At 46.5% G+C, this 15,955-nt stretch overlaps 1 protein-coding gene across 1 annotated transcript in view; it reads left to right on the plus strand.

Annotated features, from left to right (window-relative positions):
• The window catches only part of RALGDS (ral guanine nucleotide dissociation stimulator), a 53,444-nt gene that overhangs the window by 22,475 nt on the left and 15,014 nt on the right, over positions 1-15,955 (plus strand). The window contains 5 exon segments of the mRNA XM_070955836.1: positions 10,518-10,613; positions 10,615-10,629; positions 12,233-12,426; positions 14,482-14,556; positions 15,381-15,574. Of these exon segments, the coding sequence (XP_070811937.1) occupies positions 10,518-10,613; positions 10,615-10,629; positions 12,233-12,426; positions 14,482-14,556; positions 15,381-15,574 (574 nt within the window).

The raw sequence follows: 15,955 nt of genomic DNA on the forward strand, positions 1-15,955 counted from the left end.
CGTTTCTGCTGGCTGTCCTCTTCTTCTTTTTCCATCCAACTTTCCCAGCATTATGGACCTCTGTAGGAATCGTACAGCCAGGTAGAGATGGATGGATGGATGAATGGACGGGTGGACGGGTGGATGGATGGATGGATGGATGGATGGATAGACGGATGGACGGACAGACGAATGGACAGATGGATGGACAGACGGATGGACAGACAGAAGGATGGATGGGTGGGTGGATGGATGGATGGATGGATGGATGGGCAGATGGATGGGTGGGTGGGTAGGTGGATGGATGGATGGATGGATGGATGGGCAGACAGATGGACGGATGGACGGATGGATGGGTGGATGGGTGGATGGACGGATGGATGCATGGATGGATGGGTGGATGGATGGATGCGTGGATGGATGGATGGATGGATGGATGGATGGCTGGTGTGCCATCAACTCGGTGTAGACTCTTAGCAACCACAACTATAGATTTTCTCCGGGAGATTCTGTTCCTAGCCTTGTACTTCAGACGTTCCATCTTTGCACTCATCTCCACTTTAATCAAATCCATCCCCCTTGTTCTTGGTCAGCCTCCCTCCCTTCCTTCCTTCCTTCCTTCCTTCCTTCCTTCCTTCCTTCCTTCCTCCCTCCCTCCCTCCCTCCCTCCCTCCCTCCCTCCTTTCCTTCCTTTTATCCCAACCTTATAAACTTATCAGGAGAGATGGGTCTTCATGTTGATTAATGAGTTGTGTGCCATCAAGTTGGAGATATGGATTGTCTCCATGATGATGTGTTCTTAACCTGGTCCTTCAACTCTTCCAAGGGTGCCCCCATCACCATTTTAACTGAGTCCAGCCCTCCTTGCTGATGTCCACCCTCTTCTTCTCTGTCCTTCCCTCTCTCCCAGCATTATAGACTTTTCAAGAGAGCGAGGTCTTCATGTTGATTAATTGGGTATGGGTCAACTCATCACGCTGGTGTCAGCTCTTGGCAACCGCACGTAGATCTTCTCCAGATGACCCGTCTCTAACCTGGTCCTTCAGCTCTTGCAAGGATGGACTCATTGCCCTTAAGTTCATCACCCTTGCTCATTGTCATGCCCTTCTTCTCTTTCCTCCCACTTTTCCCGGCATTAGAGACTTCTCCAGAAAGTTAGATCATCCCATAACGTGCTCGAAGTGAGATCATCATGGCTGCCTCAAGTGAGAATTCTGTCTTGCTTTGTTTGATGAGCTGTTGGTCTCCCTTCCTTTGATCTGAGGGGTACAGATACAGATACAGATTAACAGAGTTGGAAGGGACCTTGAAGGTCATCTAGTCCAACCCTCCTTCCCGCCTCCTTCCTACACCATTTTTGACAGATGGCAATCCGGTCTCTTCTTGAAAGCTTCTAGGGATGAAGCTCCCACAACTTCTGAAGGCAACTTGGTTGATTGTTCTCACTGTCAGAAAATTTCTCCTTGTTTCTATGGTGGAATCTCTCCTTGGTCAGTTTCCATCTATTATTCCTCGTCTGGACTTCAGCTGCTTTGGATAATAGCTTGACTCCTTCCTCTCTGTGGGAGCCCCTCAAATATTGAAAGACTGCTCTCCTGTCTCCCCTGGTCCATCTCTTCAATAGACTAGCCATATCCAGTTCCTGCAACCGTTCTTCGAATGTTTTAGCCTCCGGTCCCCTAATCATCTTGGTTGATCTTCTCTGCACTCTTTTTAGAGTCTCAACATCTTTTTTATAGCGTGGTGACCAAAACTGGATGCAGAATTCTAGGTGTGGTCTTACTAAGGCTTTATAGAGTGGTAGTAGTACCTCCCTTGATCTTGATTGCATCCCTCTGTTAATGTGTATAGGTGATTAAGAAGTATAGGTGATTAATAAAGGACTTCAAAGTCGTTCCGAATATTCTACTGTCTTTGTCCTACAGCTCCTCGGAGATCTTTCACTCCGAAACCAGCAGCGGGGAAATTTGCAAGGCGACAAAACGCCAGATTGCGAGCCCATCAAAGCGACATATCTGTGCATCTGAACATTGCTGGGATTTTCAGCCGTGGAAATATTCTGGATTTTTTTTTTTTTTACCCTAGCAACCATCCCTTTGGCAACTAAGAGAATTAGAATTCTAATTCTTTAGAATTCCATTTCTTTGGAGTTTTTTTATTATTTTGTTTTTGCTTCGGAAGGGGAAAGCTAGCCACGGAAGTTGGATTTCCTATTAAGTCTGGATTTAAAACCTGTTTTAGGGCCATGCTGCCATATGGGAAGCCAAGCTTGCGTGCTCTGGAATTTGTGAGTGAAATCAGGAATGATTTTTTTTTCCCCCACTCCCCGTCTTTCCAAAATGGGACACGCGATCTCAGCTTTGGCTATCTCGGTTTCTTTCTTTCTTTTCCTCATCTTTCTCATCTAAGACTCCAGAAAACAACACTGGACGTTTTTAAGAAGATATTGGATAATCATTGGTCTGAAGTGGTGTAGGGTTTCCTGCCTAAATGGGGGTTGGACTAGAAGACCTCCAAGGTCCCTTCCAACTCTGTTATTCTATTCTATTCTAAAATGTATTTTGAGTTTCCAACACAAGACAGGGATGAGGGGTGCCAAATTTTATTGGAGAGCTTTTCTTTCTTTCTTTCTTTCTTTCTTTCTTTCTTTCTTTCTTTCTTTCTTTCTTTCTTTCTTTATTTTTATGACATTAAAAGCTAGGGAAAAAGGTGCAAAAGAACTGGTAAAAAAGAAAATAAGAGGGAAAACAGGGAGAACAGGAGAGGAAAGGAACAAAAGAAAGAACAAGAAGAAATATAGAAATACGGACTTCCAATCCAACCAGTTTGCTCTATTTCTGCCTTCCTCAGATTATGGAACAAAAATTCTTCCTTCTCCAAAATTTAGCACCATTCGTGATGGATTAAGGCGGTGTTTTTTTTTTTTTAATCTCTGTTTTTTTCATTAGTCGCAGAATAGAAAACGAAGCATCCCAGAGATGCCCTTGTGAGGTTGTCGTGTCTCGGGATATGTAAGTCCTCGGCTTACAACAGTTCATTTAGTGACCATTCAAATGACCGTTTTTCACACTTATGACCTTTGCCGCGTCAACCCAGGGGTCAACGTGATCGAAATCCAGCCGCTTGCCAACTGTCTCGCATTTATGACCCTCACGTGGTCCCATTTTACGACCTTCTGACGAGCACAGTCAAAGCCAGGTTCCCTTAACAACCGTGTGACTAACTGAACGACGGCAGCCACTAGCCGTCGTGGCAAGGAAGGTGGTAAAACGGGACAAAGCTCACTTTTAACAGCGGTCTCGCTTAGCGACATCAATTGCAGCCGTAAGTCGAGGACCTGCCTGTACTTGTTGTTGTCGTCCCTTTTCAAGCTTCCATCCGGAAAGAACAAAACTAGATTCTGTGAATTGGACACAGCGGGGGAGTTAATTTTTTTTTTTCCATTCTGCTTTGTTGACTCATGGATTTTTTAAGCTGACGTAGCAGAGCTGCAGATGTTCGCTGAAAGTTTTCCTTTCTTTGTGAGAAGAAACCAAAATAGGTTGGACGGATAAATTCAATGCGCTTTTCTTTTGCCAAACTTAACACTTTCTTATGTTCATCCGGGATTGCTAGCTCTTTTTTTTTTAAAAAAAAAACCCGAGTTGCTAAAGTAAAAGAATTTGCATTGGTCATTTGCATGGAACAGCTGGAGAAATATAGTTGTTTTTTGTTTTTATTTTGTTTCCAGGCAGGAAACTCGCCTTCTTCTTTCAGTCTTTTTTCCCTGAAGCAAACGCAAAGAATTGAAATGAATCTGAAAGGCCACTGAGTAATAATAATAATAATAATAAACAATAAAAATGTCTTTGACATTTTTATTAAACAGCATCTATCTATGCCAGGTCCTTGGGAAGGACTGAGCAGGGAGATAAAAAATGCTAAACCCAGCCAAAACATCTCCCTAACTATGTGACTAACCATATTAATAATAATAATTTAAAATATAAGGTGGTTATTATTATTATTATTATTATTATTATTATTATTATTATTATGACGACAGTATACACAGCAAACGAGATGACCATGCTGGATTTCGAATCCCAAATCACTAGTCGAACACTTCCCAAGCGTAATAATAAACAACTCCTCCTCCTCCTCCTCCTCCTCCTCCTCCTCCTCCTCCTCCTCCTCCTCCTCCTCCTCCTCCTCCTCCTCCTCCTCCTCCTCCTCCTCCTCCTCCTCCTCCTGCTCTTCTTCTTCTTCTTCTTCTTCTTCTTCTTCTTCTTCTTCTTCTTCTTCTTCTTCTTCTTCTTCTTCTTCTTCTTCTCCTCCTCCTCCTCCTCCTCCTCCTCCTCCTCCTCCTCCTCCTCCTCCTCCCTCCTCCTCCTTCTCCTCCTCCTCCTCCTCCTGCTCTTCTTCTTCTTCTTCTTCTTCTTCTTCTTCTTCTTCTTCTTCTTCTTCTTCTTCTTCTTCTTCTTCTTCTTCTTCTTCTTCTTCTTCTCCTCCTCCTCCTCCTCCTCCTTCTCCTCCTCCTCCTCCTCCTCCTCCTCCTCCTCCTCCTCCTCCTCCTGCTATTATTATTATTATTATTATTATTATTATTATTATTATTATTATTATCAGGGAATCACGAGGCAGGTGTAAAACTGCATGTGGAATGTGATCGTTTCTGACTTCCAAGCCCTTGTTTTGAGAAAGACACGGATACGATCCTACTGTTGGGTGTTTCATTTTTTGTGGTGTTTTTTTTTTAAAAAAAACCAAGCTTCTAGCCCTCAAGGCTGAAGATCTTAACGTTTGAAATTGCCGACCCGAACGGGGAAAATGAACAGCTTACAGAAGCTTAAAAAAATCAACCCCTTTGCAAACGTTTCCGCTTTGCGATGAGTTTGTGTGCCCAGAGCGTTGTGAAGGAAGCCTAAAAATACCGGAGCAACACCAAACAAAGAATACAATTATATAACAGGAACGGAAGGTGGTTGAATAATAGGAAGTTGTGATTCATTTTAAGACTTCTCTTTAGGCAAATCTACCCATCCGCCCGTCCCTTCTCTCTCTCATTTTCTCTTCTAAAATCCCAAAGACGGGTTTCGTTGGTCTTTTCTCTGTGCGCGCGAAGAGTTTTGCAATCTTATTGCAAGCTCCGAGTTCGAAAACCAACTTACACCCGTTCCAAAGTTCGAACGGCATCGGGGGAAAAAAGTGACTTATACTTACGACCGTTGCAATGCAATGTCCCGGGGGGGGTGGGGGTGTCACACGATCGGAACTGTTTGAAACCTTCCCGGCTGGCCTGATTCATTTCACGACCCCAACACTGGATGAGTTTGCACCAATCAGTCTCTCTCAGCACACCCCACCTTACAGGGTTGTTGTTGTTGTAGCAGGAACAAGGAGGGTTAAGTACGTTCCCAGTCTTGAGTTATTTATAAAAAAAAAATAAAAATAAAGGCAGGGTAAAAAAAATCCAATCCGATCAGTCCATCCGTGCCGCAGCCCCGTCTCCAAATACGGCCATTACAGGACATTCTCCCTGCTCATTCCACGCTAACAACGACCCTGCCAGGTAGGCTAAGCAGAAAACACACAAACCATGCCCGAAGTCATTTCAGACAACTTGGCAGCTGGGCGAGAAAGCCTCTGGCCTTATGCGGCAAAACGAGGCCCGTCCGCCTCTCGCGATCCAGCACATCCATCAAGAGATTTTTTTTGGCTGCAGATCTCGGCATCCCAACGATCCTGCCAAAATTTAGATTAAAGCAAGATAGATTTAGAGGCCGGCTGGTTTTAAGTAACTTCTGGGCAGAGTCGCGGGTACCTCAATCCATTAAGGCGAGTGTCATCGCGGCCCTTAAGTCATCAAAAGCACATTATAATAGACGGGATGGCTCTCCAGGCCCAAAGAGGCACTTAAGAAAAAGTATTTTTATATATATATTGATGACTTCTGTGCTGCAAGACTTATCTGCAGATCCTATCTCAAAGCGCCGGGGAAAGATTGACAGTTAGTCCTAGATCAGGGGTCGGCAATCCGGGGCTCTGGAGCCGCATGTGGCTCTTTCATCCCTCTGCTGTGGCTCCCTGTTGCTGGTCGGCTCCACGATTGATAGGACTTTCGGTTAGGACAGGTAGAGGAAGAAGGACGCCGCGCTAGGAGGAGACTCTATGGTGGGGGAAATCGGACTTCTGGTCGGCTCCAGAATTGAACGGGGGCTTCCGGTTAGGACCTTTGTGGCTCTTTTGAGTGTAAGGTTGCCGACCTCTGTCCTAGACTTACCCCAGCTCCTTTAGTGACCGTTCCGAAGTTGCAACGGCACTGAAAACGAGTGATTTAGGATTGGTCTTCATACTGTCACTGTCGCAGCACCGTCAGCTGATCCAAATTGGGACGCTTGGCCACTGACTCCCACTTATGACGGTTGCGACCTTCTGACAGGCAGTGGGGAAGCCGGATTCGCCTAACAACCGGGCGGCTAACGTTATCAACGGCAAGAGAGATTCACTTAACAAGAAATGTCAAACGGGGCAAAACGGAACAAACGCCGTCACTTAGCAGCATAAATTTGGGGGCTCCATTGTGGTCTTAAGTCGAGGACGGCCTGTGATTGGAGGGGGGAAATCGCAGGTGCAGTTATTGGCACTCGGAAAGCTTGCAAAATCTCTGCGGAAAGAGCAGGCCGAAGCTTCCTTGCATGCAGAAAGCTAGCCGCGCAGGGAAAGCGAGCAGCAATTTTCCGCGCCGAAATGTGCATTATTTTCAATTCTGCTGCAAAAAACAAAAATGGCTGCAGGTTGTCCTCGACTTAAGACCACCATTGGGACCAAGGATTAGTGCTGCTAAGCAAGTTGGTTTTGTTAAGTAAGCCACGCCTGATTTTACAACCTTTTTGCCGGTTAAAAGTAAAAGATATGCCAGTTGCCAAGCGTCCAAATTTTGATCCGGTGACACCTGGGATGCTGCATTGTGGGTGGAGGGGATCATTCTGAGGAATCGGTTGGTAAGTCCCGTTTTGTTCAGCGCCGTGTAACCAATAAACGCAATGGTCCGTAAAGTGGAGAACTGCCTGTATTGTTGCTGAAACAATGGAATGCTTCTTCAATTTAGAGAAAATCAGAACCAGGAAAAAAAGGGGGGGAGAAATGGATTTCAAAGCCCAGACAAGACTACCAAATGCCACCAAATTCTATCTTGGCAACGATCCCATTGCAATGATGCATCTCTGGTTGTTTTCCTCCCACTCCATCCCAGGTGCCCAGGCTCAAGTTTTTGTCCTCCCCCATTTCGGGGAAACGCAGCGAAGGGACCAACTCAGCAAAAAAAGGAGCCGCATGAGCGGGCGCCAGCGTGATCACAGGCCAGCAATTCGAAAACACGAGGCCCCCCACCATCACGTGCCCTGAATCTATGGCAGCTTCTCCAAACTCTCAGTTCACCCCCTCCCCCCGAGATGCCCGCGCCGAGAACTCTCTCCCCAGATACCCTTCGCCGTGAAACTGAATCAGCTATTCTGAATTTAAAAAAAGGGGAAGGAAATTGAGGGCGCGCACCTCAGCAAGCTGGGGCATTCCTCCTTCCAGTTCGTCGCAGGCCTCGTGAGCCCCTGAACTGAATTTGCTACGTCAGGTTTCCTATTCTTGATTCATCCTTTCTCGATAAGGCTTTGCGTCTGCCCTCTTCAAATCATCATCATTTTCTCCTCTGCTGCACTGCCTGCAAACGTCCCCAGCTCTTTTTTTCCAGGAGTTGGCACTTTGTTTCTGCTAAATATATATATTCATATATATATATTTCCACACTTCTGCAGACATTGGCGTCTTTGGAGGCAACCGTTTCCAGGAACGGGGTGAAAAATTGGGGAGAAATGGAAGCAGAGGCAGGAGGGAAACCCGTCGAACGAACGTAGACTGCCGAGAAACCCAAACGATGACTTTATTTTACCGACACGGGGGTAATTCCTGGGTAGTCCTGAGTTGGCTGGAGTCGTGGTCTACGTGGGGGAATGCATGAAAGTTTCCCTGGGGTTTGATCAGTGGTGAAATCCAAATTGTTTTGACTACCAGTTCTGTGGGCGTTGGCTTGGTGGACGTGGCAGGGGAAGGATACTGCAAAATTCCCCCATTCCCTCCCCACTCTTGGGGGAAGGATACTGCAAAATCTCCATTCCCTCCCCATTCCTGGGGGAAGGATATTGCAAAATCTCCACTCCCACCCCCACTTTGGGGCCAGCAGAGGTGGTATTTGCTGGTTCAAAATTTCCGCTACCAGTTCGTCGGAACCTGCTGGATTTCACCCCTGGGTTTGATCGTGCTGGGATGTTTTGGTTCAAAGAGATTTCACACAGCCATCTCTCTCTTTGTGCAAAGGGCTGCCCTAGAGAGAGCGGCTGAGGTTTTTCTCCACAAAGGAGAGGCGTAGAATTCACAGTCCTCCTCCTGAGGCTGGAAGGGATCTTGGAGGCCTTCTAGTCCAGCCCCCTGCTCAAGCAGGAGATTACTATATACCTGTGATGGCGAACCTATGGCACGTGTGCCAGAGGTGGCACGTAGCGCCCTCTCTGTGGGCGCATGAGCTGTCACCCCAGCTCAGCTCTGCAAACGTGACAACAAAGTTGTACAATTGGGCACAACTCAACAATTGCCTTGTCTTGCCTTCAGAAAGGAAGGGAGGGAGGGAAGGAAAGAAGGAAGAAAGGAAGGGAGAGAGGAAGGAAGGGAGGATAGAAGGAGTGGGAGAGAGGGAGGATAGAAGGGAGAGGAAGGAAGGAAGGATGGATAGGGAAGGAGGGAGGGAGAGAGGGAAGGAGGGAAAGAAGGAAGGGGAAAGGGAGAGGAAGGAGGGAAGAGAGGGAAGAAAGGAGGGAGGGAGAGGGAAGGAGGAAGAAGGACGGAGAGGAAGGAGGAAGGAATGGAGGAGAGAGGGAAAGGAAGGAAGGAAAGGGAGAAGAAGGAGGGAGGGAGGATAGGGTAGGGAGAGGAAGGAAGGAGAGAGGGAGAGGAAGGAAGGAGAGGGTGGGAGAGGGAAGGAGGAAGGGAGGAAGGAAGGAAGAGAGGAAAGAAAGAAGAGAGGATAAGAGGGAAGGAGGAAGGAATGGAGGAGAGAGGGAAAGGAAGGCTAGAAGGAGGGAAGGAAGGAAGGAGGGGGAGAGGAAGGAAGGAGGGAGGATAGAATGGGAGGGAGAGGAAGGAGGAAGGAAGGAAGGAGAGAGGGAGAGGAAGGATAGGGAGGGAGAGGAAGGAAGGAGACGGAGGGTGGGAGAGGGAGAGGAAGGAAGAGAGGGAAGAAAGGGAGATAGGATAGGAGGGAAGGAGGAAGAAGGAGAGAAGGAGAAGAAGGAAGAAAGGAGAGGGAAGAAAGGTAGGAGGGAGGGAGGATAGAAGGAGGGAAGGAAGGAAGGAAGGAAGTTGCAACTATTATGACTTGGGGTTATCTCTTTCTGTTCTTGAGGCCGCCTGCGTTGGGATGCAATCTCTGCAGGAACATTTAATTCAAGCGGTTTAGAAAACAGGATTTGTTCTGCCACACAGGACCAGGCTTTTAATCATCAGGAAGGAATTTCAGCAGCTTTCAGGCAGGAATTAGTATGTCAACCCCGTCCTTCAGTTGGTTGGAATGGCCCTTTTGTACCGTACTTTCCAGCGTTATCTAGAAGCAGCGGGGACAGTGGGAGGGAAAGTAATATGAGATCTTGGCTTTCGATTGCGATGCGAAGAATGCGGATGGTTTCCTTGTGGACTCTGTGCCTCTGAAAAGCACAGGCGGATTGAGCTCAGGAACACGAAAACCTATTCAAAGGTTTCCAGGCCATAAAGCAAAATAGGGAGTTTTCCCTGCCCCAAATTCCATATTGAAAAGAAAAAGGGGAAGGGAAGGGAAGGGAAGAGGAGGAAAGGAAAGGAAAGAGAAGAAAAGGAAAGGAAAAGAAAGGAAAAGAGGAGGAAAGGAAAGGAAAGGAAAGGAAAGGAAAAGAAAGGAAAAGAAAGGAAAGGAAAAAAAGAAAGGAAAGGAAAAAAGAAAGGAAAGGAGGAAAGGAGGAAAGGAAAAGAAAGGAAACAGGAGGAAAGGAAAGGAAAGAGGAGGAAAGGAAAGGAAAGGAAAGAAGGAAAGGAAAGGAAAGGAAAGGAAAGGAAAGGAAAGGGAAAGGAAAGGAAAGGAGGAAGAAAGAAAAGGAAAGCTAGGGAAGGGAAGGAAGAGGAGAAAGGGAAAAAGGAAGGGAGGGAGGGAGGGAGGGAGGGAAGAAGAAGTTATTTTTCAAATTACAACCTTTGCAGCATGATCTAAATTGGGATACTTGGCAACATGTTTATGACAGTTGCAGTGACCCATGGTCACATGGGGGAAGCCAGATTCACTTAACAACCAGATTACTGCACCGATTCGCTTAACAACTTGTGTGGCAAGAAAGGTCGTTAAAACTGGGGGCCAAGCTCACTTCACACCCGTCTCGCTTAAGCTACAGAAATGTCGGCCTCCTGTTGTGGTCGTCGTACGTCGAGGACTTACCTGTCGTTTTGAATTCCTTTCTTTCCCCCCCCCCTGTCATTTCTCGTTCCAGAGCTCAACTCAGGAGATTGGAGAAGAATTTGAAGATAGCGTGATTTACAGTATTTCCCTCCGGAAAGTTCAGCTCCATCACACAGCCAACAAAGGCCCAGCGATGGCTGGGCGTAAGTTCCTTATTTATCCTTTTGAGGGTGTGTGTGTGTGTGTTTGAGAACACTGGCCTACCTTGCAGGGCTGTGGTAAGCACGAGTGGGTGGGTGGAGCTTTCCTCCCCCCCCGGACACAAAATGCAATTATATCCTGCTGTTTGGTTATTCTATGTATTTCCACAAGGGCTGAGATTGTTCCCCTCGGATGGAAGTGAAGCTTTTAAGGCAATAATAATCGCGCGAGGTAGTCCTCGTTTCGTGACGGCCTCATTTAGCGACCGTGTGCTATATGTATAATTAGATACACATCTTCTTTACTATATCTCTCTGGGAGAATGCCCAATAAAAAAAAAAACCTCTGGTTTTAATTCTATAGATTTACGTAATATTTCTTCCAACCGTTTCTAGACCGATAATTTTTTGTTTCTAAACATGATCGCCACACAGGAGAGTAGGTTCCCGGCAAATGCAAACATTTTCCAACATTTGGCTGATTTATCCTTAAATGTCTTTGCTAATCTTTCTGGCGGCGTATGCCACCTGTAAAAACATTTTATATAGATTTTCTTCGCAGGTCCCTAAAGCAAAGGAAAAAAATTATATAAGCGCCGTCGTGGTTTCGCTTAGCGATCGCTTCACTTAATGACCAAGTTGCTGGTCCCCTTTCATGGTCGCTAAACAAGAACTCCATGCACTAATGCCAATACAGGCAGTCCTCGTCTTACGACATTCATTTAGGGACCGTTCAAAGTTACAACGTCCCTGAAAAAAGTGACTTGCGGCCTTTTTCACCAGCATCCCCAGGATCCAAATTCAGACGCTTGGCAACTGAGTCGTATTTATGACAGTTGTGCGATCCCGTTTTTCGGGGACTTTCTGACGAGCAAAGTCAACGGGGAAGGATGCTGTCAAGCCTTGAGGACTAGAAGGTGGCTTATTTTAACTGCCGATCCGTTGGGCTTGCTGCCTTGCCGAAAACTCCATCCAACGAAGTTTTAGAGTTTCCTGTCTGAGCTGAGGGGTTGGACTAGAAGACCTCCAAGGTCCCTTCCAACTCTGTACGGGGCCCCGGAGAAGGAGAACATCTGAGCAGCTGAGTTGAGCATTCAGCCCCTCCTCTGTTAGGGAATTGAGGTGTGGCGTCTGCGAAGCAGCGGAAAATATTTTGAATATTCTAAGGGCTGATCCCGAGGTGACCAAACAGATTGTGTATTTGTTTTATTTTCCTTTTCAAACTACGCCAGCACAGCTGAGAAAATAAAACGGTTGGCCGCAGATCCAGAACGAAGACGTTTGTTTTAATTCTGGCACGGTTCTCGAGCGGTGGAAACACGCTCCGTGCCCTGCGGAGTAGACCAAAGGGCTGCCTTGCAGTTAATCCTCGGCTTAACGACCGTTGCTGGGACTAGAACCCGAATTTCCAGACCTAAGCCAGGTGGTTGCTAAGTGAATTGCTCCGAATTTTACCGGCCCCACGGTTTGTTAAGAAAATCGCTGCCGCCGTTGAGCGAACGGTGCGGTCGTTAAACGAATCCAGCTTCCCCCTCATTGACTGTGCGTCCTCGGCTTCAAGGCAGCCCTTGGGACTCCCCTCCTCATGATTTCTCTCCCTTTGCAGTTTGAGAACGAGTCGGCCTTGAACCTGTACGAGACGTGCAAAGTGCGGACGATCAAAGCCGGCACCCTGGAGAAGTTGGTGGAATATCTCGTCTCGGCGTTCAAAGGCAACGATTCCACCTACGTGACGATTTTCCTCTGTACCTACCGGGCGTTTGCGACCACGAAGCAGGTCCTAGATCTTCTGCTCAACCGGTAATCCTTTCTCCCTCCTGAGGGGAGGCAGACCCTGCTTTCAAGGCCTGAGCGATAGCCAGATGGGTCCCCCCCTCTCTTGTGGGCTGCACACGTGGCCTACCTAAAAGGGTTGGCGTTTTTGGGGGTTTCCTTGACCTGGGGAAAGGCGGTTTGCCTTCAGCACCTGATGAGGTGGGCTGGATTGTCGGATCTTGGAAGGATTTGAGTTTGGGAAACGGGTAGAGAGTAGGCCTTCTTGCCTTCCTTTTCTCGTCTGTTTCCTTCCTTCTCTCATCTTCCTTCCAAGAGAGAGGATGGATTAATTCCAAGAGGGAGGAAGGATGGATTCCAAAGGTGAATGAGAAAGAGGGAAGGAAGGAAGGAACCCTTGAAGCTTTCTTTCTTTCTTTCTTTCTTTCTTTCTTTCTTTCTTTCTTTCTTTCCCTCTCTCTCTTTCTTCCTTCCTTCCTTTCTTCCTTTCCCGCTTTCTTATTTTCTTCCTTCCTTCTTACCATCCTTCCTTGCTTCCTTCCTTCCTTCCCCTCCCTCCCTCTCTTCCTTTCTGCTTTCCCTCTTTCTTATTTTCTTCCTTCCTTCTTACCTTTCTTGCTTGCTTGCTTGCTTGCTTGCTTCTTCCTTCCTTCCTTCCTCTTCCCTCTCCCTCCCTCCCTTCCTTTCATCTTTCCCTCTTTCTTATTTTCTTCCTTTCTTCTTACCATCCTTCCTTGCTTCCTTCCTTCCCCCCTCCTTTCTTCTTTCCCTCTTTCCTAGTTTCTTCCTTCCTTCTTGCCATCCTTCCTTGCTTCTTTTCTTCTTCCTTCCTTTCTCCCCACTCCCTCCCTTTCTTCTTTCCCTCTTTCTTAGTTTCTTCCTTCCTTCTTGCCATCCTTCCTTGCTTCCTTTCTTCTTCCTTCCTTTCTCCCCACTCCCCTCCCTCCCTCCCTCCCTTCCTTTCTGCTTTCCCTCTTTCTTATTTTCTTCCTTCCTTCTTATCATCCTTCCTCCCTTCTTTCTCTCTCTCTCTTGCCTTCCTTCCCCCCCCCTCTCCTTCCTTCCCTTCTTCTCCTCCTCTCCCTCAGCCTTTACCAATCTGCCCATCCATCCTTTCATGAAACGTACGTACACTTCAGAAATATGTTGGATTTGTTCAGTAGAATAAAACGCTTCCTCTTTTGCAAGGCAGCTGATTCCATTCCTCTAAAGCAGTTTATCCTCAAACTTGTCTGACAGGTTACTGCGTTAGCTCCAGCCCCCCCCCCCCCTCAAATGTTTGCTTATATACAGTAGTAGCCAAAATTGTGGAAACATTTTGGGAAAAGTGTATTTTCTAAAACTAGTTAATAACACCACTTTTTGGGGGGAGCAGTCCCATAAAACCCATATATCAATGGAAACATCATTTAATCAGGAATGTAATGCAATAACTTTTATGAAGGATTTGCTATTAGAATAGCAGTGACAGTATAAAGAAGAAAGGGGAAACACGTAGAAAAATCGAGATATATAAAAATGATCACCACGCCAGTTAATCCTTCGTTGGGTAACCTCTAGCATGAATGACGGCCTTACAACGTCTTCCCATGGAGGGAACCAAGTCTTTGAGTTCTGCAGCTGTTATGATGTGAAACCAAGATTGAACGATGGCTTCTGTTAACTGGGTTTTATTGCTGGGTCGCTTCTGACTAGCAAGTTTCTTTAGTCGGCTCCATAATTTTTCCATTGGGTGAAGGTCTGGGCTATTCCCAAGCCATTCCAGCAGTGGAATAGGATTATCTTGAAACTCCAAAATAGAAGTGGTATTATTAGCCATCAAACCTCAAAAATACACTTTTCCCAAAAGGTTTCCACAATTTTGGCCACTGTTGTATCTATCTATCTATCTATCTATCTATCTATCTATCTATCTATCTATCTACCTACCTACCTACCTACCTACCTACCTACCTACCTACCTATCTATCTATCTATCTATCTATCACGCCAGGAAGCTTCACTTACCTAACAAATAGCTGTTAAAAATAAATAAATAAATAAAGTTTTGTATAAACATCCTTTTCTCCTTTTTCTATTTAGCTATGGGAAGTTCAACCACCAAGCCAATGGAGATCACCCCAGACACGCCGTGGATGAGAAGCTGGAGTTGAAAAAGTAAGTGCCAGTTTCGTATTTGCCTCTCTTTCAAGTTTCTAGTCTTCAAGACGTTTTCCCCAGGGAAAACCGTACTACCATCATCACCCCTCCCAAGCCTGGGGAAATCATAGTTTTAAAAGTACAGGTACTCCTCAACTTGTGACTGCAATTGAGCCCCACATTTTTGTTGCTAAGTGAGAAATTTGTTAAGGGAGTTTTGCCCCATTTTACGACTTTTCTCGCCACAGTTCTTAAATTAGTAACACAGTTGTTAAGTGAATCTGGCTTCCTCATTGACTTTTCTTCTTCTTCTTCTTCTTCTTCTTCTTCTTCTTCTTCTTCTTCTTCTTCTTCTTCTTCTTCTTCTTCTTCTTCTTCTTCTCCTTCTCCTTCTCCTTCTTCTTCTCCTCCTCCTCCTCCTGCTCTTCTTCTTCTTCTTCTTCTTCTTCTTCTTCTTCTTCTTCTTCTTCTTCTTCTTCTTCTTCTTCTTCTTCTTCTTCTTCTTCTTCTTCTTCTTCTTCTTCTTGTCTTCCTCCTCCTCCTCCTTCTCCTCCTCCTCCTCCTCCTCCTCCTTCCTCTTCCTCTTCCCCTTCCTCTTCTTCTTCTTCTTCTCCTCTTCCTCTTCTTTCTTCCTCCTCCTTTTTTCCTCCTCCTCCTCTCCACACATCCTTCTAGCACTGATAATGTTACCTAGTTGGGTCATGAAACGTCTGCAAGAAAACCACCAAGCTCAGAGAGCGTCAAAGACCCCACATTTGAACCCTGAGCAACGAAAATATCCTCTGTTTAATAAATAAGCGTCTCCAAAACCTTTAGCCTCTTTCTTCCTCTTAATCCCCCAGCACCATTTCATCCATCCTGGGAGCCTGGCTTGATCAATACTCAGAAGACTTCCGTAAGCCGCCGGATTACACCTGCCTTAAGCAGCTGATCATTTACGTCCGGCTTAATATCCCCGGCTCGGATTTGGAGAGGCGAGCGCGAATCCTCTTCACTCAGTTCCAGCAACAAGAGCGGGCCGAGGCCGAAACGGAAGGTGAGCGCGGCATATATAACAACTTTCCAAAACCTGAGTTGGTTCTCCTACGGCTCGTACGAACCCAACCTCTTGGCCTTGCCGTTTCCTCAGAGGTGGGTTTCAGCAGGTTCGGACCAGTTCTGGAGAACCAGTAGCGGAAATTTTGGTAGTTCGGAGAACCGGTAGTAAAAATTCTGACTGGCCCTGCCTCCCATCTATTCTCTGCCTCCCGAGTCCCAGCTGATCTGGAGGGAATGGAGATTTTACAGCACCCTTCCCCTGGAGTGGGGAGGGAATGGGGATTTTACAGTATCCTTCCCTTGCCACGCCCACCAAGCCACGCCCGCAGAACTGGTACTAAAAAAATTTGAAACCCACCACTGCGTTTCCTGCGCCTGA

Source organism: Pituophis catenifer, unplaced genomic scaffold (assembly GCF_029215685.1).
Source record: "Pituophis catenifer annectens isolate HBS135680 unplaced genomic scaffold, rPitCat1.0.hap2 SCAF_17, whole genome shotgun sequence".
Taxonomy (NCBI): Eukaryota; Metazoa; Chordata; class Lepidosauria; order Squamata; family Colubridae; genus Pituophis; species Pituophis catenifer.